At 41.3% G+C, this 25,176-nt stretch overlaps 1 protein-coding gene and 1 pseudogene across 1 annotated transcript; one reads left to right on the top strand and one right to left on the bottom strand.

Moving 5' to 3' along the window:
* Positions 1 to 3,030: 3,030 nt before the first annotated feature.
* LOC102871546 (boLa class II histocompatibility antigen, DQB*0101 beta chain-like) lies at positions 3,031 to 12,159 on the bottom strand. Its single transcript, XM_006882107.1, has 5 exons — positions 12,051 to 12,159; positions 8,645 to 8,914; positions 4,326 to 4,607; positions 3,745 to 3,855; positions 3,031 to 3,077 (listed from the first exon to the last, which is right to left on the bottom strand). Exons 1-5 carry the CDS (start codon positions 12,157 to 12,159, stop codon positions 3,031 to 3,033), a joined length of 819 nt encoding a protein of 272 aa, XP_006882169.1.
* Positions 12,160 to 14,454: 2,295 nt separating this feature from the next.
* LOC102873308 lies at positions 14,455 to 17,151 on the top strand (annotated as a pseudogene).
* The last annotated feature ends 8,025 nt before the right edge of the window (positions 17,152 to 25,176 follow it).

Genomic DNA, 25,176 nt, shown 5'->3' with positions numbered 1-25,176 from the left:
ACATTCTCTTTTTGCAAGAACTGGTCCTTCCTGGAAGAATGGCCAAAGTGTGTGAGACAAAAGTACACCACCTTTGCCTCTAATAAACACCCTGGTTGCACTTCCTCCAAGACAGATTTGTTTGTTTTTTCCAACAATCCATGGGATGTTCATATTCTTAATTAATGGCACAATTCAAAGACATCAATTCTTTGCTCTTCCTTAATCATTGTCCAAATTTCAGATACATAGGAAGCAATATTGAAAATATCATGGCTTGAATCAAGCACATATTAATCTTTAAACTGTTTCTTTGCTCTTTAGCACCTTAAAGAGGTCCTTGACAGCAGATTTTCCCAAGGCCCCATATATTCTGATTTCTTGACCACTGTTACCATGGGTGTTGAGTGTGGATCCAAGTTGAATTAAATTGACAACTTCAATCTTTCCCATCTATCATGATGCTGCCTATTGGACTAGTGGTGAGGATTTTTTTTTCTCCTTGATGATGAGAGGTAATTTATATTGAAAATTATATTCTTTGATCTTCTTCAGTGAGCACTTCACATCTCCTTTACTTTCTGCAAGCAACCTTTATAACACAGGTTGTTAATTAGTTCCCCTCCAGTCCTGATGCCACATCTTCTTCATATAGCCCAGTTTCTGGAATGATTTGCTCATTATAGAGATTAAATAGATATGAAGAAGAGGATACAATTATGAAATGCACCATTCTTGATTTTAAACCATGCAATGTTCCCTTGTTCTGTTCAGACAGTTGTTGTTTCTTGGCCTACGGTTTTGCATCAGCACAATTGTTTAGGATTTTCATTCTTCTTGCTGTATTGCCATATATTCTACTCCAAATCATAATGGCCTTATACATACATAAGAATTAACCCAGAGTGTTTCTAAGACTTCAGTCTTCTGAGAGTCAGACTGCTACATCAATCTCCCCTGACATAAATGGTGAGTTCAAATCACCAACCCCCAGGTTAATAGCAAATCAATTACCTCCTTACTCACAGCATCAATGAAGCTCCTCAGAAAGAAGTACAAAAAGATAGAAAAAAGATTTAGATAGACAATGGTAATGTGCATAGAGTGAGAAACAAACACTAAGAGGCAGAAATATAGGTGGAGATGGCATAAAATGATCCAGAGGGGAAAAGAGGTATGAAAAATGGAAAGGTATAAATGATAAGTTATATGATAGAAAGAGAAAATAAATCTTTGATTGACTTTGATCAAGTCATTCCTAAAATCACCTTGATCCCAGACTTCTTGGCAAAATTAACAAAATATATTTTAGTATGGTTTCTAAACTCTAGAAGGTGAAAAAGGTACTTTATTGCTGGTTATGTTTCCTCAAAAATAAAGCTAGGTCCCCATCAAAGTGACTTATCAGGATAGATCTGAAACATCAGTTTGGTTCTCTATAATATTGTTGCTAAGTGATGTAGAGTCAGGTGAGGCTTACAGTGACCTACACACAACACAACAAAATGCTGCCCAATCGTATGTCATTTACTAACAAATAATTCCATTACGCTTAAGTATGCAATATTCACAAGCCAGAAAAGAGACTAAGATATCTTAAGGCAATTGACCTAAACATCAACATTGCAGAAGCATGAAGGTTGGGGGTTCACACACACATACTTTGAGTCCACTTTGGGGATTTTTTAAAATTTCCATTCATTAGAACCATGAAGATTGTAACAAGTGAACAAGTCTAATAGTCTATCTCTTCTGCCTACCCTTATGTGTCACCCTCATCTTCCATCTACACACAGGTTTTACAATTGATCAGATCACTCAAAACATCTGCTTCTTTTATTCTGCAGAAGTTTTCTGTCCTCACTCAGTTGAGGAGGTTCTGGGTATAGATAACTCATAAACAAAACCAAACCCCACTGATACTGTGGAGTCAATTCTCACTCAGAGCCTTGTAGGATGGAGCAGAACTGCCCACATGGATTTCCAGTGAATATTTACAATAGTAAGCTGTCATGTTTTCTTCTGTAGAGCAGGTAGCAGGTTCACAACATGTCAGTTAACAGCCCCGTGTTTAACCAGCACACCAATAGATAACTCACTCTCATGCTTAGTTATAATAATAGTTTATACTCAATTAATTTGGTTCCATGAAAATCTCTTGAATAGTCTATAAGGGTAGGGGGAAATAAAGAAGTGAAAATCCCTAGGGTTCTGAGAATATAGCTGTCAGCACAAAAAAAAAAAAAGAGGCTCCAGTGTCAGTGCAGAAAGAAGAGGCACAACCTGACCCTCAAGGCGAAGGTAGTAGATGTTACTGATCTCCAAGGAAGACAAGTCTACTAAGGTCGTTGGGAATCCTAGACAAGGATGAAGCAGTCAACCAATTGTCAATCCCAATCAAAAAATTTAAAAAGTCTTCAGGCATTCAGTGCAGGAGCCCTACAGATGAGAGAAAGTGTGGTTAGAAAACATTCTGAAACATACACCATCTCCATTCCCCTCAAAAACGTCAGGTATAAGGCATACTGCCTTTACTTCTCTCGCTTATCAGTGAAAAGGTCCAATCAGCTAAAGTGGACAGGAATTTCAGCATGACTAAGAGACTTAGGAGGCAAGAGAGTTGCTGTTATGCTTCCAGGGAATAGAAGGGTTAAGGATTTTTTTTTTCCTCATTTTTTTTAAACTGGGTAATAGTTCGCTGTTTGGGGTTTGTTTTTTGTTGTTGGTTTTTGTTTGTGTTTTTGCCACAGTAGCTTTATTTAGTCACTGTTAAATGCCTAAAAAGTAGTAGTTAACCAAGATGTGTTACAAAGTAGTCATTAATCTACCATGTAACACACAAATGTAGCTCCAGTTTCAAGGTTCACAGGAAGGTTCCGTTAAAGTTGGTCAGTTTGGGGAAACAACTTTTATAGGTTCCTATAAAAACTAAGTAAACTTCACCTCTAACTCATGATCTGTATAACAGGAAATGTGCCTTGAACCTAGAGCACTGGACTCAGGCATACTCAATCTTCCTCTTTCCCCTGATACCTATTTCCCTGTCCCTCATCAGATCAGAGAAGAAATATTACCTGTTGATGGAGGCCCAGCAGGTCCTACAAAAGGAATTTATACAGAGAAATGTTTCATTACACAAACACTGACCCTTTCATTCACACCAAAGGATATGAGCTATGCAACTGAACTAGAGAGTTAGTTATACTCTGTGAGTTAGTTACACTCTGTCCACTTCTGAGTACAAGACTCTAACTGTCCTAAGATAAAGCTCCCAAAAGGAATGAAAAGAACAGATGTGTTGTTGTGTGCCCTCAAGCTGGAACAAATGCATAGCTCATCTCCTGCAGGTTTTCAGAGGTCGTCAATCTCAAGAGAGGAGATTGCCCTGTAGAGCAGCTGGTGGATTCAAACAATGTGCCTTTGGGATTGCAGTCCAGCTTCTTCTCACTAGGCCACCAGAGCAGGCTGGTGGCCAAATTAAAGCTAAAGCTCTGATTCTTTTAATGGAGGAAACTTTCAGAATGAAGCCAGTGATAGAAATGAAATATAAGAAAATCCTCAAGTAAACTCCACTATTCACTCTTGTTGAACAGATATTTCAAGTAGCAAAATAGATACTGATAACCCCCCACCCCCACCCGTTATACCTTCACTAACTTCCTTCCTTCCTTCCTTTAAGGTCAGAAGGGAAAGCTCTAGCTAAAGCACAAATCTCCCTGGCTACAGGCAAGCTCATCACCTCCATTTCCCACCTGAGTTCCTTACCTTTCTGACTCCTACGATGGATGATGAAGCCCAGGCCAAGGAAGATCAGTCCCAGCATGAAGCCCCCAATACCACTCAGCATCTTGCTCTGGGCAGATTCAGGCTGTACCCCTGGGAAGCAGAAATCTGGGTGTCAGTCTTTGCTCCCACACTCTGAAGTCCAGTCTAGGGGACAAGAAGAGTAAGGGATACCAGGGAATCTCGTTCTCCTACCTATATTTTGACCAATTTTGAGCCTACCAAGTAAAGTAAGGACTGACCGATAGATTCTTGGCACAAAGACCAGGTGAATGAGAGGGAAGTGAACCCGTGTTCCAAAGGGACACAACCATTTGTATCCTTGAACTATAATATCTCAGTCACTATTCTTAATAGTTTGAACTAAAAGGCCAGTGAAATTAGGTTTCTTCTGACGTCCTTGTCATGGGACACAAGGCATTTTAGACTCCTGTGATTCTCCATTCAGTCATGCCCTAAGGGCTAAAGAATGAGGTGTTCAGTGACAAGATGAGGTCAGCCAGAGGGAGATCTACCCTCTGTGCTGTGAGATCAGGAGAGAAAGGAAACAGACTGCCCCTTACGCCACTCCACTGTGATGGGGCTCTGGAGGCTGATGTGCTCCACTTGGCAGGTGTAGACATCTCCACGCTGAGGAGTAATTTCCAGCATCACATGGATCTGGTAAGTCCAATCTCCATTCCTAATAATAGGAGTGGACACAACACCAGCTGACTCCTCCTGGTCATTCCGGAACCACTGGACTTTGATCTGACTTGGATAGAAATCTGTCACCAAGCAGATGAGCAGGTTGTGGTGGTTCAAGGCCTCTGTCTTTGCCAGGTACACAGTCACCATAGGCTCCACTAAGGGAAATGAAAGACACAAAAAGACATAGTAAGTGAGATGTAAGGCCACATGGGGTCTCACCATAATGAAAAATCCCTCCGAGGTTTCAGAGTGGGAGCTCTGGTGTCACAGTGCACAGGTAGTTGTGCTGTTAACCCAAGGGCAGTACCTATCTGATGTTTGAACCCACCAGATGCTCCAAAGAAGAATGATAGGCAAAATAGATCACCCTGTCTTTCTTCCACCACACCTCTGGGTGCACCCAAATTTCTGATCTGTCAGCAGCCAAGCTCTTTAACCATTTGTGCCACTGGAAACTGCATGGATTTGCTGCAAGTAATTAAATCACTTGGCCTTAAGTAAAGGATTCCATACTGGAATCAGTCAGCTGAGATCATATAAAACTTGTTGTTGTTATGTATCATCAAGAACCAACTCATAGTAGACTCTCCAGTGAGTTTTCAGAGGCTGTAAATGCATGTGAGGACGTCCCATTAATCCTCAGAGCTCCCTAAACTGTTATTTAAACAATTCTTTTTAAAAAACAAAACTCTTATATAAACTTACTTTAAAAACTGTTATAAAAACAGTTTCTATAATTGCTATAAAAATGGTGGAATAGACACAGAGACACACATGCAGAGGAACACAGGCAGATATCAAAGTAAAGGGACACCAGGAACCACAAGAGGTACCAGAAACAGGAGAGTGGCTTACAGACTGAATCAAAACATTGTGGGACACTGATTTGGATTTTCATCTATTATAACTGGCTTTAAAGCCACATATTTGTGGTATTTGTATTGCAACAGCTCTAGGAAACTAAGATCAGAGGTTTCAGAACTTGGTGAATGTTGTGTTGGTTAGGTGCTATCAAGTTGACTGATAGCAACTCTATGAACAACAGTTGTGTGGGGTTTTTTTGTTTGTTTTGTTGTGGTTTTTTTTAAATTTAAGTGTGTGTGTGTGTGTGTGTGTACCAACAAATCAGATCTGTTACAGGAGGAGATTGCCCCTCCTTCTTCAGCAGAGCACCTGGTGGATTTGAACCACATATCTCTGGGATTGCAGTGCAGCTTCTTGTCACTAGGCCACCAGAGCTCCTGAACAACAGTTTTGAACCCTGTCCTATCATGTGTCATCCTCATCATCTCTGACATAATTGAACTCGTTACTGCAACCACTGAGTCAATCTCCCTCATTGAAGACCTTCCTCTCTTTCACTGATCCTCCACCTTTTCAAGAGTGATGTCCATTTCCAGGGAATAGCCTCTCTTAGGAACATACCCAAAGTAGAGAAGAAGCTTCGCCATCTTGACCTCCAAGGAGCACTCTGGCTTTTTCTAAGACATAGCTGTTTATTCTTTCGCAGTTCATGGGATGTTTGGTATTCTCCTCCAACACCACAGCTCCAAGGTATCTTTTGTTGTTCTGTCATCCTTATGCATTGTCCAGCTCTTAGATCCATAGCAAGTGTTAGAAAAGATCCTGGTCTGAAGCAGGAACACCTTAGTCTTCAAATTAACATCACTGCTCCTCATTACTTTGGAGAGACTCCTAACTGTAGACATTCCCAATGTATTATGTCTCCTGATCTCCTGGCATCTGGTACTGAAGGTGTTGATTGTAGATCCAAGATGACATTTCAATTCAATCTTTTCTCCTTCTACATTGATGTTGTTTACTGATCGATCCAGTAGTGAGGATTTTTGTTTTCTTGATATTGAGAAGAAAACCATATTGAAGGCTGTCTTTGTTCTGCTGAAGCATTTCAAGCCCTCACTTTTGGCAAGCAAGATAGTGTCATCTATGTAGCACATTCTGGACCACCTTCTTCTTCACAGAGTTTGGTTTCTTGAATGATTTACTCCACATACAGATTGAAAAGGTATGCAGAAACGATACAACCCTGGCATACACTTTTCCTGATTTTAAATCATACATTGTTCCCTTGCTCTGTTTGGACTATAGCCTCTTGGTCTATATATATGGTTTCATATGAGCATAATTAATTGTTCTAGAATTCCCATTCTTGTCATGATCCACACAGTCAAATGGCTTTGTATAGTAACTGAGATTAATTACTTACAATGTTTATATACAATATTATCTTCAATGAAACAGGACTGCTAATCTCTAACTCTAAATTCATAACATGGATGATATTCACTAAAGCAACTATCGAGAAACAAGTGTTTGCTGAATGAATATGATTTTCTTTCAAACTGTATACCCTTTTGAGGATGCCAATGATGAGAGGGAGGCTGAGCTAAGCCACAAGAAACCCATAACAATTTTTATTAAGTAATTTAAAGGCTTTTTTTTTTACTTATTTCAAAGCTCTTGCTCTTTCCATTATGCTGGTTTTGGAAGACTTTCAAAGAAGTTTAAAATCTGCCTTGTGGCTTTCAAATTTTCTTTTTCTTTTCAGCAAAAGCTTTCCACAGAATCTTTTTTTTTTTTTTTTAGAATATGCCTTCACAAATTCTATATTACCTAGATCCAAATCAGTTCATATTTTAATATTAAAGCATTAAGTAAAAGAGTCATTTTAATGAAGTCAGTGTCTAAGTCTTTATCCATGGTTCTTTTTCTTTTGGATTACGTTATAGGGTACCTGAGTGCATTTGTTCATTAACTTAACAAACATTTCTTGTTCATATTACATGCCAGACAAAGTGTCAGGTATTAAGTCTACAAGGAAAAAGTCATCCCTTGCCACAAAGAGATCCTGGATTAGAGAAAACAGAATCAAGAAAAATAATAATTTAAATATTCTATGTTATGACTGAAGACTACAGTCTTCAGTATGGTTTGAGGCTCAATATCAAGAAAACAAAGATTCTCACCACTGGGCCAATTGGCAGCATCATATTGGGTGGTGAAGAGATTGAGATTGTTCACAGTTCTGGTTTGCTTGGCTCCACAGTCAACACTCTTGGCACCAGCAGCCAGGAAATTAAAAGACGTATTGCAATGGGAAAGTCTGCGGTTAGAAACCTCTCTAAAGTACTGAAGTACAGTGATGTCAGTCTGGAAACTAAGGTGTCCCCGATACATGCCATGGTCTTTGCAATCACTTGCTATGCATCAGAGAGCTGGACAATGACTGGGGATGAATAGGAGAATTGATGCCTTTGAACTGTCATGCTGGAGAAGAGTATTGAATACATCATGAACTGCTAGGAAAAAGAACAGGTTTGTCCTAGAGAGGGTGAAGCCGGGGTGCTCTGTGAAGGCAAAGAATCTGAAGCTTCATCTGACATACTTTGGACATGTTGCAAGGAGGGACCAGTCCTTGGAGAGGGACGTCATGCTGGGGAGGTTGGAGGGAAAGCGCAGGAGAGGAAGACCCTCGATGAGATTAATTAATTCAGTGACTGGGGTAATGGGCGTAGGTGTGTCGGAGACGGTGAGATTGACACAGGATAGAGCAGAGTTTAGGGCTGTTGTATATATAGAGTCGCTATGAGTCGCAGACTAGTCGAAGGCACATAACAACAACATAGTGCAAATTACTGTGCAAGCTAATAGGTTGTTATTGACACCGTCCTAACTCCACCAAGCTGAGCCTGTTAAGCTTCTGGGGCACAAGCTCCTAAGAGGAGCCTCTCTGAGATGGTTCACAGTAGTGGGGACAGGAGGGGTCGGGAGGGCACGTCAGGCAGGGGAACCTGTTTAGACAAAGGGAAGGAAGGACGCAGTAAAGCGTCCAGAAGGCACAAAGCAGGAATGGACGATCTGAAGTGGACAAGGAGCGAAGACCGAGGACACAGAGGACACCAGGCAGGCTGGAGAAGGGCAGGCCAGCACGTAAAGGCAGATGTGATGTCCCGCTCCTGTCCCCTGTACCCCCTCCTGTACCCCCTCCTGTGCCTCCGCTGTCTCCAGGAAGGAGCTCGGTCCTGGGGCGCCCCCACTGCTGGGTTGGCCCCACGATTCCCGGACCTGGCCGGTCCCACCCCGCGCCTGCGCTCCGGGACAGCGGCTCCGCACGGCTCCGAGCCGGGAGGGGGCGCGCTCACCTCGGACCAAGCCGGGAGGGGGCGCTCACCTCGGCGCTGCAAGGTCGTGAGGATCTCGTTCTGGTAGTTGTGTTTGCACACCGTCTCTATCTCCGCCCTCGTCTGCTCCAGGATGTCCTTCTGGCTGTTGTAGTACTCTGCGTCCGGCCGCCCCAGCGGCGTCACCGCCCTGTACTCGTCCACGTCGCTGTCGAAGCGCACGTACTCCTCCCGGTTATACACGTATCTTGTCACACTCCTCACCTGCTCCGTCCCGTTGGTGAAGTAGCACAAGCCCTTAAACTGGAACACGAAATCCTCTGCGGGGAGACAAACGGTCATCAGGCCTCGGCCCAGCTCACCCGGTCCCCCACCCCGACGCCCCCACAGCCGTCCCGGGGCCGTGTGGTCGCCCAGCCACAGAGAGTGGACAAACGCTCACGGTGTCCACCACCTGCGGCTCCGGGCTCGGGGGAGGCACAGATGAGTGTCCATCACCTGCGGCTCCGGGCTCAGGGGAGGCGCAGGTGCTGCTTCGGCCCAGACCCGGCCCAGTGAGCACAGGCCGCGCGGAAAGAGGAGCCCAGGCCGGCTCAACTCTACTCCCAGAATTTCACTTTCACAAATAATGAAGTAGGAAAGGCCACCAGATTGACGATGAGCCCAGTAAAGAAGACAGTGGGGACTGCACCTTGATCTCTATGCTTGAAAGGGGTAAGGCATTCTTGTATGAGATCGATTTTCCATAGAACTCCTGGAAACTTCAGACACAAACAAGCTTTTTACAAAAGCAAAAGTTTAAGGAGATGATGAGAAACACTAAGAGGTATTATTTGTAAAGTGCATTAAGCTTGTCCTGGTAAGGAATTGTGCTGCCAACTCAAAGGTATGCCGTTCGAATCCACCATCTTCTTGGTGGAAGAAAGATGGGTAATCTCCTCCTGTTTGATTTACAGTCTCTGAAAACCCACTGAGGGGTCAGCTATGGGTTCATTCTGACTGCATAGTTCACAGCAACAACTACATCTTGACAAGTACATTCTCATGCCTTCCTTCCCATGATGAATTTCCCTCTGCATTTCTGTCCCACTCACCCAACCACAGTGTAAGGTCCCTCCCTGTTCTAGGAAGCCTGTCTCCTAGAAAGGAACATTGCATTTCTGTAAAGAGGATAAGCTTTCAAATTAGATAAACTGGAGTCCAACTAAACTGTGTTAATCATTGGCAAGGGCAAGTTAAAGTTATTTAACAGAGTATCATAAAGTATAACTATGTAAAAAAAAAAGTTATAAACCTTACATATAGAGATGTTAGGAAGATGCAGAGAGCATTTAAAGATACAAATCCTTAAAAAAAAAAAAAAAAGATACAAATCCTGTGTCTCCAGAGGTTCTTTCCACAGATGCAATAGATCTGATTCCTATGCATACCATCAAGTGAAATCCACGTGTCTAACCTGTGTGTATGTTTCTTATAAAATGTATTTGCTATGAATAAATTGTTGATTATGTGACATTTCATCATTCTATCTCCAGCTTCATTTCTATCACCAAGTCCATGTTTTCAACTACTGATCCTTCTCTATTCCCAACTTTTGGATTCCAGTCACCATCATGACAGATGGTGAAGAGATTGAGATTGTAAACAGCTTCAGTTTGCTTGACTTCACAATCAACACTCTTGGCACCAGCAGACAGGAAATTAAAAGACATATTGCATTGGGAAAGTCTCCTGTCAGAGACCTCTCCCTCCTGAGTACCGAAGAGAAACGGTGTCAGTCTGCAGACTAAGGTGCGTCTGATTCAGGCCATGGTCTTTGTAATGGCTTGCTATGTGTTAGAAAGGTAGACAGTGACTAGGGATGATAGAAGGAGAATTGATGCCTTGAACTTTCATGCTGGAGAAGAGTATTGAATATACCATGGACTGCTAGGAAAACAAACAGGTTCATCCTGCAAAGGATGAAACCAGGCTGCTTCTTGGAGGCAAGGATTCTGAAGCTTCGTCTGACATAACTTTGGACATGTTGCAAGGAAGGACCAGTCCTTGGAGAGGGACATCATGCTTGGGTGGGGGGGGGGACGGTGCAGAAAGGAAGACCCTCAATAAGATGGATTGATTCAGTGACAGGGTAATGTGGGTAGGTGTATCAGAGACAATAAGATTGACAAAGGATAGGGCAGTGTTTAGGGCTGTTGTTCATAGGGTCACTATGAGTTGCAGACAACTCTAAGGCATGTAACAACAACAACAATAACAATTCTTTGCCTACAGAGTTCTGGTAGCCTAGTGGCAAGAAACTATGTTGCAATTGCAAAGGTACACAGTTCTAATCCACCAACTGCTCAGAGGGAGAAGGATGGACAATCTCCTGTGTGAGTTACTGTCTCTGAAAACCTGCTGGAGGGTCACTATGAGTTTGTTCCAAATTGCCAGTCCACATCAACACTAATCCTGTGTCTGAAATCTGAAATCAGTAGTTTCTCAGTGTCTATTGCTTTCTTTTTTCATAGTTTTTTTCCTCCTAAATTTAATCCACCACAACTCAAATATGATTTCTTCTTAAGTCACAATGAATCCTGGATTAAAGAAAAACAAACAAAAAAGAAAATCTTCCCATCTGTTCGCTCAAGCAGCTTGATGCAAACACTAAGAGTTCACCTGTGTGACCCTCCACCCAGAGTCAGAATTATAGAAATTTTCTATCAGTGCTAACACTACAGACAACCATTGCTGTCCTACCATTCCCAAATCCATAATCTCATAACAACTCATCACAACAACTGACTACTATTTAGTTCAGACAAGGTCTCTGGGGACTCTGAGCAGACAAATCCTGCAGTTTCTTCTTCGGAGAAAATCATAAATAATCCCCTATCCATCTTGTCTTGTCACTGGTTGTTGACTTTGTCCTGTCACTTTGTCATCTCCTTCCCATTATAGCATCTTTAGAGTTGAGCAAGTGTCATGAAGACTATCCCCACCTCAATATTAGAAAGTAAAAATAAGACTATTTCTTTGCAAAAAAAAAAATATTAAATGCTTAGTAAAAAGACTGTTGCAGATCATTGTTGTTGTTGTTGTGTACCGTTAAGTCTGAACTGACCCATAGCTGATCCTCTGTTAGATTTTCAGAGGCAGTTAATTGTATGGGAGGATATGACCCATCCTTCTCCCCCAGAAGAGCTGGTGGATTTGAACTGTGTGCCTTCAAAATTGCAGCACAGCTTCTTGCCTCTAGGCCACCAGTGTTTTACATCATAGAGATCACAAGTGTGTCCGAGTCAGTGAAACCGGCTCACACCAGGACAGGCTTCAGAGCTGTTGTAAATTGGGTTGCTATGAGTCGCAGGTGACTCAACGGCATATAACAACAACAATCCCACACGCAGCCTATGGTCCCTTAGAGCTTGTTCTCAGAGTGGTGACTCTGGAGAGCAGCTGTCCTGCACTTACTTGGAGTGTCTCTGCCCTCAATCTTCGGGGTGCTCAGCACCATCAGCATCACCATCACAGCTGTGTTCCAAAGGCCTCTGGGAATCTGCAAAGCCATCTTCTCAGACATAACTGAGAACAAAGGGGATAGAGTAACGACAGTCAACACAGTTCACACCTAAAAGATCTAATGTACCCACATCAGAAGGTAAAAACTCACTAATGCTTCTACTCATTAGGATTGGAGAGTCACTTGGGAAAGGAACCAATCAGCACAGGAATTCAAGGACTTCATCTGTCTCTGGGCAGACTCTTTTTATGAAGGTTCTCAATCCTATTTCTGTTACTGTATCTTCATCAGATTGTACTGGATAAACATTTGAGGTAAAGATTTCCTCTCAATTACAAAAGATGTCTAAATGGATCCAGAGAAAATTTATTCAAGATTAGACATCTCTGCAACATTGTTTAAAACCTTTTGTGATTATATAATTTTTATTATGAGAAAGTAAGTGGGGACAATGTATCAGGAGAGAGAATGTTATTGTCCACTTCTATTATCTTACACATTCAAAAAGGCCTTAAATTGTGAGCAACATTATGTCAGCAATGTACTTTCTTCTCATTCTCCCTCTCTTTCCTATACTTAGTGTGTGTTTGATATATTTTTAAAAATACACCACAAAAGCTAAAATTAAAATATCAATGGTATCTTAGCTATCTGTCTGGAGACTAAGGTGCGCCTATCCAGGCCATTGTCTGCAATTACTTGCTATGCATCAGAGAGGTGGACAATGACTAGGGATAATAGAAGGAAAACTGATGCCTTTGAGTTGTGGTGCTGGAGAAGAGTGTTGAATATACCATGGACTGCTAGGAGAACGAACAGGTTCATCCTTGAGAGGGTGAGACCAGGCTGTTCCTTGGAGGCAAGGATTCTGAATCTTTGTTCGGCATACTTTGTTTGACATGTTGCCAGGGGGAAGCAGTCCTGGGAGAGGGCCATCATGCTTGGGAGGGTGAAGGGACAGCACAAGAGAGGATGACCCTCGGTGAGATGGATTGATTCAGTGACTGGGGTAATGGTGCTAAGTGTGTTAGAACAATTAGACTGGCACAGGATAGAGCAGGGTTTAGGATCACAATGAGTTACAGGCAACTTGATGGCACATAACAACTATGTATAAGTAAATCAGGAAAAGGCAATAACAAATTTCTACTAGTGGTATTTATTTATTCCAACATTCTGTATTGGATGTATAGCTCTACAATGTCCTGGAAACTTGTGAGTAGGCTTCCGCAATGGCAATCTACACCAGCTCACCCTCACCCCAGAATAAGAAGTCTGCTGCAAAGGAAGCATAAAGGAGCAACATCAAATAGACTGGTAATACAGATCAGGGGCAGGGACCTGGAAGATACCCTCAACACCAAAGCAAAGTCTCTAAGAAAAAAAATAGAGGACGCTGCCCATTCTCCTCCTCTTGTGCTAAGAGTAAAGTTCCCTTGACTGCCTGGGAATTTCCCTATCTCAACAGGCCTCTTCTCATAGACTTTTTACATAGCAACAAATGTGACAGCTTAGAACTCTTCCCGGTTGGCTAAAGCCTCCTTTGCACAGCTCTTGTTTGAGTTTCTGATCCAGCTGCTTCTATCTGATCCATCATTCTTTTCCCTCCCACTCTCCCACTACTTCATTTTATAGCTAAACATAATAGAAATGAAAATGTTAGAGAGGTGAGTACTATCGTGTAAAAACATATATATAATATCTATCATCTATTTTTATGTACTTAGCCAAAAAATTAAATTTTCATTTTTATTATGTATGTCTTTATTTCCTCCTCTTTCAAAGCATATCTGTTTGAGAACCTTCCAAAGTTGATTCTTTCTGTGAATAAACTATTCCTTGGGATTTTTTAATATTAGTGGTCTTGTACCATTATTGTCTTTTTGTGACTGACTTGTGTCACTCAGAGATCTGATGGCCTAGTGGGTATGGAAATGCACTTCTCACCCAAGAGTCACTTCTAATCCATAGGAAGCCATCCTGAGTAGATCTTAACTCTGCCACTGATAACACTTTTTGACATGCAGCCGCCACCCCTGTCAGTCTCTGGGACTATGCCTACCTCTTAAATCAGCACCTGTAAATCAATACCTTGGGGCATGCCCCTCCCTCTCTTTTGTAAACTGATAACCTAGGGCTGGGTTCCCTGGCAGCCCTGCCTACTCCGCTGCCTATTTATAGCAGAATTCATTGAATAAATTGGGGGCTTGATCAGAAATCTTGGTCTAGCCCCTATCTCTCTTGTCCCTGTTCCTCTTTTAATCCACACAGTTTCCACTCTAGAACAGGTATGAACCCGCAGGTCGGTTTCAGCTGAGTGGTTTCAGTAATCCACCAGCAGCTCACCAGGATAAAATGGGTAGTCTCATGGAATTTACAGCCTCTAAAAACCTGATTGAAGATCAGCCATGGTTCAATTCCAACACAGCGGTAGTGAGTTGAATCGTTTTGCTCAACTAAATTTGCTCTCATTTCATTGATGTACTGCAGTATCTGGTTGAACATTTTCTAGAGTTCTCTGCACTGTCTGAATCATTCTGTCAGGCCACTGTGAAGGAAAGCTATTTAGAATGAGAGCAATGTGTACCCTATGTATAATTAATTCTTCCACTAAATCTTTGTATTAATTTTCTAAGGCTGTCAAAGAAAAGCAGGTGGCTTATAAGAACAGAAGGTTATTGTCTCACAGTTCTAGAGGTTGTTGGTGTTGTTGTGTACTGTAGTGTCTGAACTGACCCTCCAGTGGGTTTTTGGAGGCAGTTAATCACATGGGAGGAGATTGCCCATCCTTCTCCCATGGAGCAGTGTAGAGATTAGAAAGCCCAAATCCAGGATGCCACCAAAGTCACTAGCTCTGTATGAAGGTTCTTCCTTTCTTTTTACAGCTCCTGTTAGCACTAGACCTGCATTCCTTAGCATTCTTTGGCTTCTAGATGCATCTTCACATGGCTCTCTTCCCTGTTTCTGTGTATCTTCTCTTCTTTTATAAAGACACTAATCATACAATCACAAATGTGTGTACAATAATATAGGAGGGCTTTAGTGCTTCATAATAAAAAATAGAGGTGGCAATCCTGACACCACTCCGGGAAGATCAATAAAGGCATCTGCACCCCCCCAAAAAAAAGAATAATAATGTCAATTAAAGGAGAAAGTGCACATAATCTAGGACATGTTATTTTTATTTGTTTCATATGCATCTTAAAGTTAACAATGCCAATAATAACTAATCAATATATTCCTTTTATACAGTTCTGGCATGACATGAGTCCAGAATCAGAGCTGCATTGTAAAATGTTCTGGGGGGGAAGGGACTGAATAACCATGAAAGAATTTTTTTTTCCCAAAGGAAAAAGCGAACTAGGGAAAAATCATCAGGGAGGAAAATGTGCAACAATGAATGAATAGAAATCCAAGTTCCCTATAAACTTTCATTAAATTATCAATTAAAAAAAGATGTCTCTGAATGACAATGTCAAAAAAAGTAAGGCTTAAAATTTCTATCAACATAGTACATCGGAAATGCAGTCTAAGACATAATTTAATTAAACAAAAATGAAAATGTGTTTGATCTGCATGGGAAAAAAGTTGGACAATGAATAAGGGGGAGGGGGGAACGATGCCTTTGAGTTGTTTTGTTGGAGAACAGTACTGAATACACCGCGGACTGCCAAAAGAACTAACAACTCTGTCTTAGAAGAAATGCAACCACAGTGCTCCTGAGAGGCCAACATGGTGAAACTTTGTCTTATATTCTTTGAGCATGCTTTTAGGAGGGACTAGTCTTTGGGAAAAATCATAGAATAAGTTGAAAGTCAGAGAAAGAAAGGAAGATCCTCAACAAGATGGATTGACACCGTGACTGTAACAATGGACTCTAACACGTGAGAGATCATCGGGATGTTAAGATAGGGCAAACTTGTGATCTACTAGGGATAGCTATGAGCTGTAGTTGACTTCACAGCACCTAACAGCAACAACACTGTGGTAGGGTTAGAAACAAATTATAGGTGACCCACACACATGCTGGGTTTTGGAGTATTATGTCACAATGAATGAGGGTGTCTGTCTTTATTTCAAGAAGCACCAATTATGGCTTCAAAATTACCAGAGACTAGGCCTTTGGGTTACAAGCACAGATCCCAAATATCAGAAGATGAGATTTGGGACTAAGAGTTGATTAAATCTTTTAAAATGAAAAAAAAAATAGGATCCTGCAGTGACATCCTTAAAGAGAGCTTCTACAAGAACCCCAGTGAGCAACACATCATGAGTCTTCCACCGTGGTCGCCTACCAGCTCATGCTCATGCATCACAGCAAGAGAGCCTGGAACCTGCAGAACCACTTCAGTGGCTGGAACGACGCCAAACGGAGCCCGGCGGGGCATGAAGAGGCCAAAAACGGTGGGCAGGCTCTGCGAGATGCTGAATGTGAGTTTGACATCTACTTCATCTCAGTGCAGAAGAGAGCGATCCAGATGCTCTGGGCAATGCTGGACGCCATTGACCAAATGTGATTGCCAGTAGTGAGGACTTTGCACCTCAATGAGTGGCATGATGGGGGGGGAGGGTCTAATTGGCCTCAATAAAACAGAAACTGCTGCCAACCATGGTGAGGCCCAGGTAAAGATCTGAGGTGCTCCTATGACCTTCCACCAGCACCGATGGAGGCTGACCACCCCTTCTACAGCGAGTTAGGCTCACAGATATGTAGACCTGACTGAACATCAGCTGGCCCCCTGTGGGAGTCTGAAGGACACTATTGCCCTAAGGATCCTGCCCCTCTGGAATGAAGAAATAGTTCCTCTGGTCAAGAAGGGGAAATTAGTACTGATTGCAGCCTATGGCAACAGCCTTCATGAAATTGTCAAACATCTGGAAGGTCTCTCTGAAGAGACCATCATGGAGCTGAACCTGCCCACTGGAATTCTTATTATCTATAAATTGGACAAGAACTTCAAGCCCAACAAGCCCATACTGTTCCTGGGAGATCAAAAGATGGTTCACAAAGCTATGGAAGCTGTGGCTGCTCAGGGAAAGGCCAAGAAGTAAAGCCAAGCAGGCAGACTGCTGTCCTGAGGTGCACCCTCCCTGCTCATCCAATTTCCCTGCACTGCTCCCCTGCACAGGTAACACTGAGCACATCTGGAGGCATCTTTAGCTGTAGCTGCAGATGGGAGGCCGGTGGCTCCCCTTTGAGCCATTTTGTCTCCTGTACACCCTCTTTTTCTAGTGTAGTCAGAATTGCACCTCTGTGCCATGGTGCTCGGTCCAGGGCAGGTAGTCCAGGAAGACTCCTCATATAAGAGAGGTAGTAACTCCAGGTTTTTTGCTGGTAGTTTGTTTACTAAGGACGTATCTGAGTAAGAGATAGGGAGGAGCCATGCCAGGTATGAGCAACAAGGGGAAGCAGGAGAGCAGAAACCTGTTGCCAGAAGTCAGTGTTCTGTTCTGTTCTGTCCTGTCCTGTTCTGTAGTAAGGGCACTCTACCCATTCCCATGGAAGATGACTGTAATCCACATGCTTACTAAAGAGTCTTCCCTCCCTAACACCAGAGGAGCTGGTTCCATGTTAGGATCAACCATGAATGTTTACTGGTTGCATTTTCTTTTACAAAAGTAAAAAATACGTAAAAGACAAAAAAGCAATCCTGAAACTGTGAGGCCTTCTAGATGAGTGGACTTAAGGATTGGAGGGGAGTGAGCAAGAGAGGGGAGCCATCCAGGAGTCTACACATAGTGTTATAATGGATTCAAGAAGAAGTAAAGCCTCAAAACATCACCACTAAATTAGCATTGATATTCCCAGACTTGGGAAAATTATCTGCCTACTATTGTCTTTTTCTCCACATTTATTCAATCTATATACTAAGCAAATCATTCAAGAAGCTAGAATAGATAAAGAAGAATGTGGTATCAGGATTGGGGAAAGACTCATCAGCAACTTGTGTTGTACAGATGGCACAACATTTTAAAAAGTAAAGAAGATTTGAAGCACTTGCTACAGAAGATCAAATACTACAGTGCCTTAAAATTATATCATTGCTCTTTGAGGCAGTACCAAATATGGTACTTTGGAGAAACCCTTGACAGCATATTTTCCCAATGCAACACGTCTTTTGATTTCTTAACTGCTACTACCATGAATGTTGATTTTGGATCTAAGCAAAATGAAAGTATTGACAACATCAATCTTTTCTCCTTTATAGTATTTTTTATATCATTTTATTTATTTCTTTTTCATTTCAATGAACATCTACAGAGATTTTGGAATTCCATTCATTCATTGTTGCACCCTTCTCCCTGCCCACCCCACCTCACCCCGCCCCCGTTTGCTCCTCTCCTTGAAAAGCAAAAGAAAAACTCCCTCATTGGTACACAATCCCCCCGCACCTCCCCCAATCCCACCCCCAACCCCAAATATAATCCACTCTGCAACCCTCATTGTGTACTCCTACAATAAACATAATGCCCTAAAATATAATACTTTTAAACTATTCTCTCCCCCATAGACTTCAATGCTGTAAACATATTTCATTCAGTTTTTCTCAGCCTTACCCCCACCCCGATGCCAGCCTCATTCTACAACAGTGGCACCATATAGCATTTGTCCCTTTGTGACTGAGATACCTCACTCGGCATAATGTCCTCCAGGGTCACCCAAGAAAACAAACAGATTCATCCTAGAGAGGGTTAAACCAGGCTACTCCTTGGAGGCAAAGATTCTGGGGCTTCGTCTGACATACTTTGGACATGTTGCAAGGAGAGACAGGTCTTTGGAGAGGGACATCATGCTGGGTAGAGTAGAGAGACAGTGCAGGAGGGGAAGACCCTCTATGAGGTGGATTGATTCAGTGACTGGGGTAATCGGGATGGGTGTGTCAGAGGCAATGCGATTGGCACAGGATAGAGCAGGGTTTAGGGCTGTTGTACATAGGGTCGCTATGAGTCGCAAATGACTTGATGGCACATAACAACAACAACAATTATATCTGATAGGTTTGATGTTATTGTGGCTCCCTTCAATGTTACAGTAGAAAAATGCCTTTAGTGACCTCTAAGGAAGGCCGAAAATTGTATAGGAGAAGACTGCCTATCTTTCATTGAGCTGTGGTTAGAATTGAACCATTTGATAACGTGGAAACAGGGTCAGTGGCACAACTCCCTTTGCACTAAGCTACCATAGATCCCCAGTGAGCTCATATGTATCTATAAAACTAGTAGCCCATATTTTCAGTACAGAAAAAGATCATAATGAAATGACTACAGAAGAATTTTTTTTTTCAGTCACACGTCTAACTCTAAGAGGAAGAGAAGTTGCCTTGGCTGTAGTAAGTGGTTACCAGAGAAGGGTATAACCAAATATGGAATGTTGCTATTTTTAAAAAATACACAGAAGTTGCATTTAAGTGAAATCTCAAAGCTTCGTTAGTTTCTTCCTCAGTCAATGAGGACAAGATGTGATTTTGCATCACTTGTTACTAGAAGACTAATTCAATAAATCTGTCCCAAAATGAAATTCATTCACAGAAGCAATTTTTAAAACTTTTCAATAATAAGCACTACCAGTCATGAGTGTAATCAACAAGTTTAATAAATATATCAAATTCTTGAACAAATTGTGTTCATCTTTCATGAAAAATGCATAGATTTGCTAGTGCTTTAATCTAAATAAGATGTTTCTATTAGCAAATTATTTCTATTCTTTTCAAGAATAGTTACTGTTGATAGTTACTAATAAGAAAAAGAGATGTTATTCAAACAGATTTTACAAATTACTATAAGAAATTAAAATATTCGTACTGCTGTAAAACAGACAAGTAACAATGAAACATGATAGAACAGAAATAAAACCTAATATATGTTGAGATGACAAGATTGAGAAATGTCGTTATATTTCCAGGGAATCAGTAATCCTTTGAGAAAATTCTGGGATGAGAAACAAAAATGTATCTTTAGTACTATGTATTTTCTACTTCAGTGTGGCATATGAGCACCTTCACCACCTTTCTGTAGTCACTCCAGAGTTGTGTGTTAAAAAGCATTAGCTGAGCAATCCCAGAGGTTTATGGTTCGAATCCACCAGATGTTCTGCTGAAGAAGGAGTGACAATCTCCTCCTGTACCAGTCAGATCCAAATTGATGGTACACGCATAAAAAAATAATTAAAAAAAAAAGCATTAGCTGAAGAGGCTTGGGGCCAGTGGTTTCAGGAGTAGGAAGACAAGTGTTTTTAATATACATTTTATCACAAAGACATCTATGTCTGTGAAAGGAAGGAAAATCAGAGTAGTGGTGAGGAAACTTAGTGGTAAATGAAGCAATTCTCTCACAATAGAGTCAGATCATTAGAAAACATATTTAAAGAGAATTTAAGTCCTTTGCCCTGGGGTTAGAAATACAATAAACCTCTCAAAAGACCTTAGAAGGAGTGGTAGAAGTTTTGACCTCCATTCTGAACAAAGGAAATTGTAAAGAAGTAAGATGCATATTACTCTAAAAGACATCACAAATTTCAACCTCCACTACCCTGAGACCAGAGGAACTGGATAGTGTGGCCTTTCCTAGTCCAGAACTCAAAGTGAGAGGAAGAAAGGACAAACCTCAGCTTCCTTTGAACTTGAAAGAGCAATGTCTCCATCTGCTGGTGAATATGACCCAAATAATCCCCTTAAAATGCTCAGTGCCCTGCACGGGGAGAAAAATCTTGAATTGATTCCTGTAGAACCAGTATGCTTTAGCAGTTTTAGATCAAAAGAAACACAAAATATTTTTTTTAATTTTTTAGGTGTACTTTAAGCTTTTGAGAATGTTTCAGTGAAGATTATGAACCTTGCCACAGAGAAAAGTTGGTTTGTTGGGGTTTTTTAATTGGTTTGCTTACAAAGTTCGTATACATTATGTTTCACACTATTCTTCATTCACATTGTGTTTCATTCAATCATTCTCATGTATTATGTTTTATAAAATTAATCACCATTGGACCTTGCCCATCATCTTTTCACCCGGATCTCTCACATTTTCTTTCCCCTCTCCCTCCACCCACCAAACTGTGCAACCCTGATTTCACCCCTACTCATTCTCCCCCCTTCCCCTTTGAGTTCTTGTACATGTTTTACTAGTTAACTTTCTATTTTTACAATAATGGTCTTTTGCAGTATTTGTCCTTATGAGGCTGGTTTAGTTCACTCATCATAATGCTTTCAGCCTCTCTCAAGTTATGAAGTATTTTTCAAAATCATTGCTCCTGAGTGCTAAACTGTATTCCATTGTGTGAATGTACCACAACTTCTCAATCCATTCAATTGTGGTTGGACATTTGGGCTCTTTTCATGTCCTTGAGCTGCTGAATAATGCTGCTATGAACATTGGTGTACAAGTTTCCATTGTTGTCTCAATTCTAATTTCCTTGGGGTATAGTCCTAGTAGTGGATTAGCTGGGTTATATTGAGTTTTTATGTTCCTGACCTCAAAATCTACAACACAACATTTGTAACATGGTATTGGTATAATGGCAGGTACATATACCAGTGGAACAGAACTGAGAACCCAGAAATGGACCTCTCTATTCAACTGATATTCGACAAGGAATTAAAACTTATCAAATGTGGAAATGACAACCTCTTCAACAAATCGTGCTGGCAAAAGTGGACTGCTATCTGTATGTACAAAGCTAAAATGGAATAGATATCTCACGCCATACACAAAAAGCAAATCAAAGTGGGTCAGAGACCTGGGAGTAAAGCCCAAAACCATTAAGTTCATAAGAGACAAACTGTGACCAAGTTTAGAAGGCCTAGTCTATGGAACTGACAAATATAGCCAGAAATACACAATCTAGAGAGGATAAAATAAAGGGAAAGTTCTTAAACAATACCTTCATTAGCTATATTTCCCCGAGTCCTCTTGATTTCTGCTAAAATTTCTCTCTTTTTAATATTTTCCATCTTTCTACTAAAATTCTTTTTGTATTGAATCTTCTTCCAACAATTAACATCTTCATATGTTAGTTTCATTCATTCATTATTTTTTCTAACTCATGTTGTTTCAGAAAAGAAATCTGTTTCTTGTCTAGTTCTTGTACACATAACCAACTACTTGTTGGTTAGCTTGTTTCTTTCCCTTCTGGAAGTTTTTAAAGAACCTTCTACTGATTTTGTTTTTCTCATAGTTAAGTATATAGTTATGCCTTCACTATTATATATTTATGCATTCTCTTTATTCCTGCTTGATGGCTTTAAATTGCATTATCTTTTCAATCCAAAGACAGAAGTCTTTTCTTACCTCAGGAAAGTCTTTATTACTTACTTATCTCTGTTAGAGTCAAGATAATTGGGTAAGTCAGGCATGGAAGGAAGCTGGGTAGAGAGAGTCTTGAGGCAGATAGATGCCAATGAGATAAGGAAGGGAAGAAGATTTATATGAGGCAGTGGAGGGTGTGGAGATCAAAGTAGCTAAAACTAAGCCCTTTCAAATCAGAACCAGAAATATTGCATCTAGATGCCCAGGACCATTCACAGTTGATGTTGTCCATAAAGAGTGACATCAAGAGCAAGAAACCAGAACTACCCACTGCATCGTCCCATTGACCATATACCACTTCATCTCAACCCAGACTCAAGCCTGGAAATACATCAAAATGCAAGCCAGCCAGCTATATCAAAGAACAACTCTTATAACCCAACATCTTTCCTATACCTCTTTACTTCTGGAGGACTGGTTCATATCACTCTATGAGATGTATCTTTTCTAATAAATCTCCCTTTGCCTTCATTTTCTTCTCCTCAGTTTCACCTTTGTCTCCTCACTTTTCCCTTCAACACATGATCTAGTCAGTGCTCAGCCCACACACGGTTTATCTTTGAGCAGAACATAACTAGGCCAAAACCAGGATATTTATCCACAGCCAAGCTGTTGTCTCTCATCTGGTTCAATTATTTGTACCAGCAAGGGAGGCCTACAGAGTATTCACCACATGTGAATCTCACCAACACTTTTTTTTTTCCCTATCCTTTTTGTAACACCTGTTGTTGTTGTTGCTATGTGCCATCAAGTCACCTGCAACTCATAGCGACCGTGAAGCCTGCCGTGTCCTGAGCCAGTCTCATTGACTCTAACACATTTACCCCCATTGCTCCAGTTACTGTATCAGTCCATCTCATCTGGGGTCTTCCTCTCCTGCACTGTCCCTCTACCTTTCTCAACATGATGTCCTTCCCTCCTGGCCACTTGCCCAAAGTATGGGAGATGAAGCTTCAAAACCCTACCCTCCAAAGAGAAACTTGGTTTTACCCTCTCCAAGACAAGTTTATCTGCTTTCTTAGAGGTCGATGGTGTGTTCGAAACTCTTCTCCAGCACAGCTCAAGGGCATCAATTCTTCTATCATCCTTAGTCATTGTCCAGCTCTCTGATACATAGCAGGTAATTGTGAAGACCATGGCCTGGATCAGGTGCACCTTCATCTCTAGACTGACAACACTGCTTCTCAGTATTCTGGAGAGGTCCCTGACATCAGATTTCTCCAGTATAAGTCTTTTGATTTCCTTACTGCTGGTGCCAAGATTGTTGATTGTGGAGCTGAACAAGCTGAAATTGTTAACAGCCTCAATCTCTTAATTCATCATGGTGCTGCCAGTTGGCCCAGTGGTGAGAATCTTTGTCTTCTTGATGTTAAGTTTCAATCCATATTGAAGACTTCAGTCCTTGACCTTCTGCAGCAATTGCTTCAGGTCTTCTTTAGCTTCAGCAAGCAAGGTTTTGTCATCTGCATAATGTATGTTGTTAATTAGTCTACCTCCAACCCTGATACCACATTCCTCCTCATAAAACCCTGCTACCTGAATGATCTGTTCTGCATAAAGATTGAAAAGGTATGGAGACAGAACGCATCCAACACACTCCTTTCCGTATTTTGAATCATGCAGTGTTTCCTTGCTCTATTCTGACAACTGCCTTTGAGTCCAAGTACAGGTTGCACATGAGCACAATCAAGTGTTCTGGATTCCCTTTCTCTTCAAGGTTAGTCACAATTTTTTGTGGTCCATGCAGACAAAAGCCTTTGCATAGTCAATGAAACACAGATAGATATTCCTCTGGTACCCTACTTTCTGCCAAGATCCACCTAACATTGGTGAATATATCTCTAGTACCATGACCTCTTCTAAACCCAGCTTGTATTTCTGGAAGTTCTCTGTCAATGTACTATTCTGGTCATTTTGGGATAATCTTCAGCAGGATGTTGCTTGAGTATGATATTAGTTGATATTGTTCTATAACTTCCACACTCTTCCACCTTTTCTTGGAATGGGAAAAAGTGTGGATCTCCTATTATATACCAATTATTGGTTGCTGTATAGAAATCCTTCATATATTGTCTCAATTTTGAGTCTCAGGGTAGTTAGAACAAGGCTGCAGTTTTTCTCAACCATCTCTCTTTTCATTTTTCCAGTTCTTTATGGATCTCAGCTTCTTATCTGAGCATTGAAATTGATAACAGCTTAGTTATCAGCTTTTGAGCAGTACTGTCTCATTTCCTTGAAGAGTGCCTGATGGCCATAAATATTTTTTTTCGTTCATTGGGCTCAATAAATGAAAGTAGTTTAAAATGAGGTCATTTTTACATTATCTTCTTTCCTTTCTTCTATAATTTTGTTATACATGGTTTTTACCTGCTTTTGTTTGTCCTCTACTCACTTATTAGTAGTCAACCCTCAGAAAAACCAAATGATCATAGTATTCAGTAACACAAATATCCTTTCAAGGGACTAAAAGTGCTTCTCACCTCTCCTCTCAGGTATTGGTCCTCAACAAGCTTAGCAGAAGTCCAGCACAGAAGCAGTTCTCTCAAAAAAGATCTGTGGAGGAGATCCAAGATGGCAGCAGAGGCAGAGACAGCGTGGTGAGCTGCGGGAGTAGTGAACCATTTAAAGCGGGGCCATTATGGCCTTCCACAGACTTCGGCTTATTGATAATTGAACACTTAAACAGTTGATGACAGGCCCTCAGTGAAGATCGAGGCTCAACAACAGGAATTCAAGGATTCCCAAGGAGAAATGGGTGAGTCTCGTGGCTCCCAA

The sequence above is a fragment of the Elephantulus edwardii genome, unplaced genomic scaffold (assembly GCF_000299155.1).
Source record: "Elephantulus edwardii isolate Elephantulus edwardi_28Jun2011 unplaced genomic scaffold, EleEdw1.0 scaffold00017, whole genome shotgun sequence".
Classification (NCBI taxonomy): Eukaryota; Metazoa; Chordata; class Mammalia; order Macroscelidea; family Macroscelididae; genus Elephantulus; species Elephantulus edwardii.
This window is presented reverse-complemented; position numbering and strand designations above follow the sequence as displayed.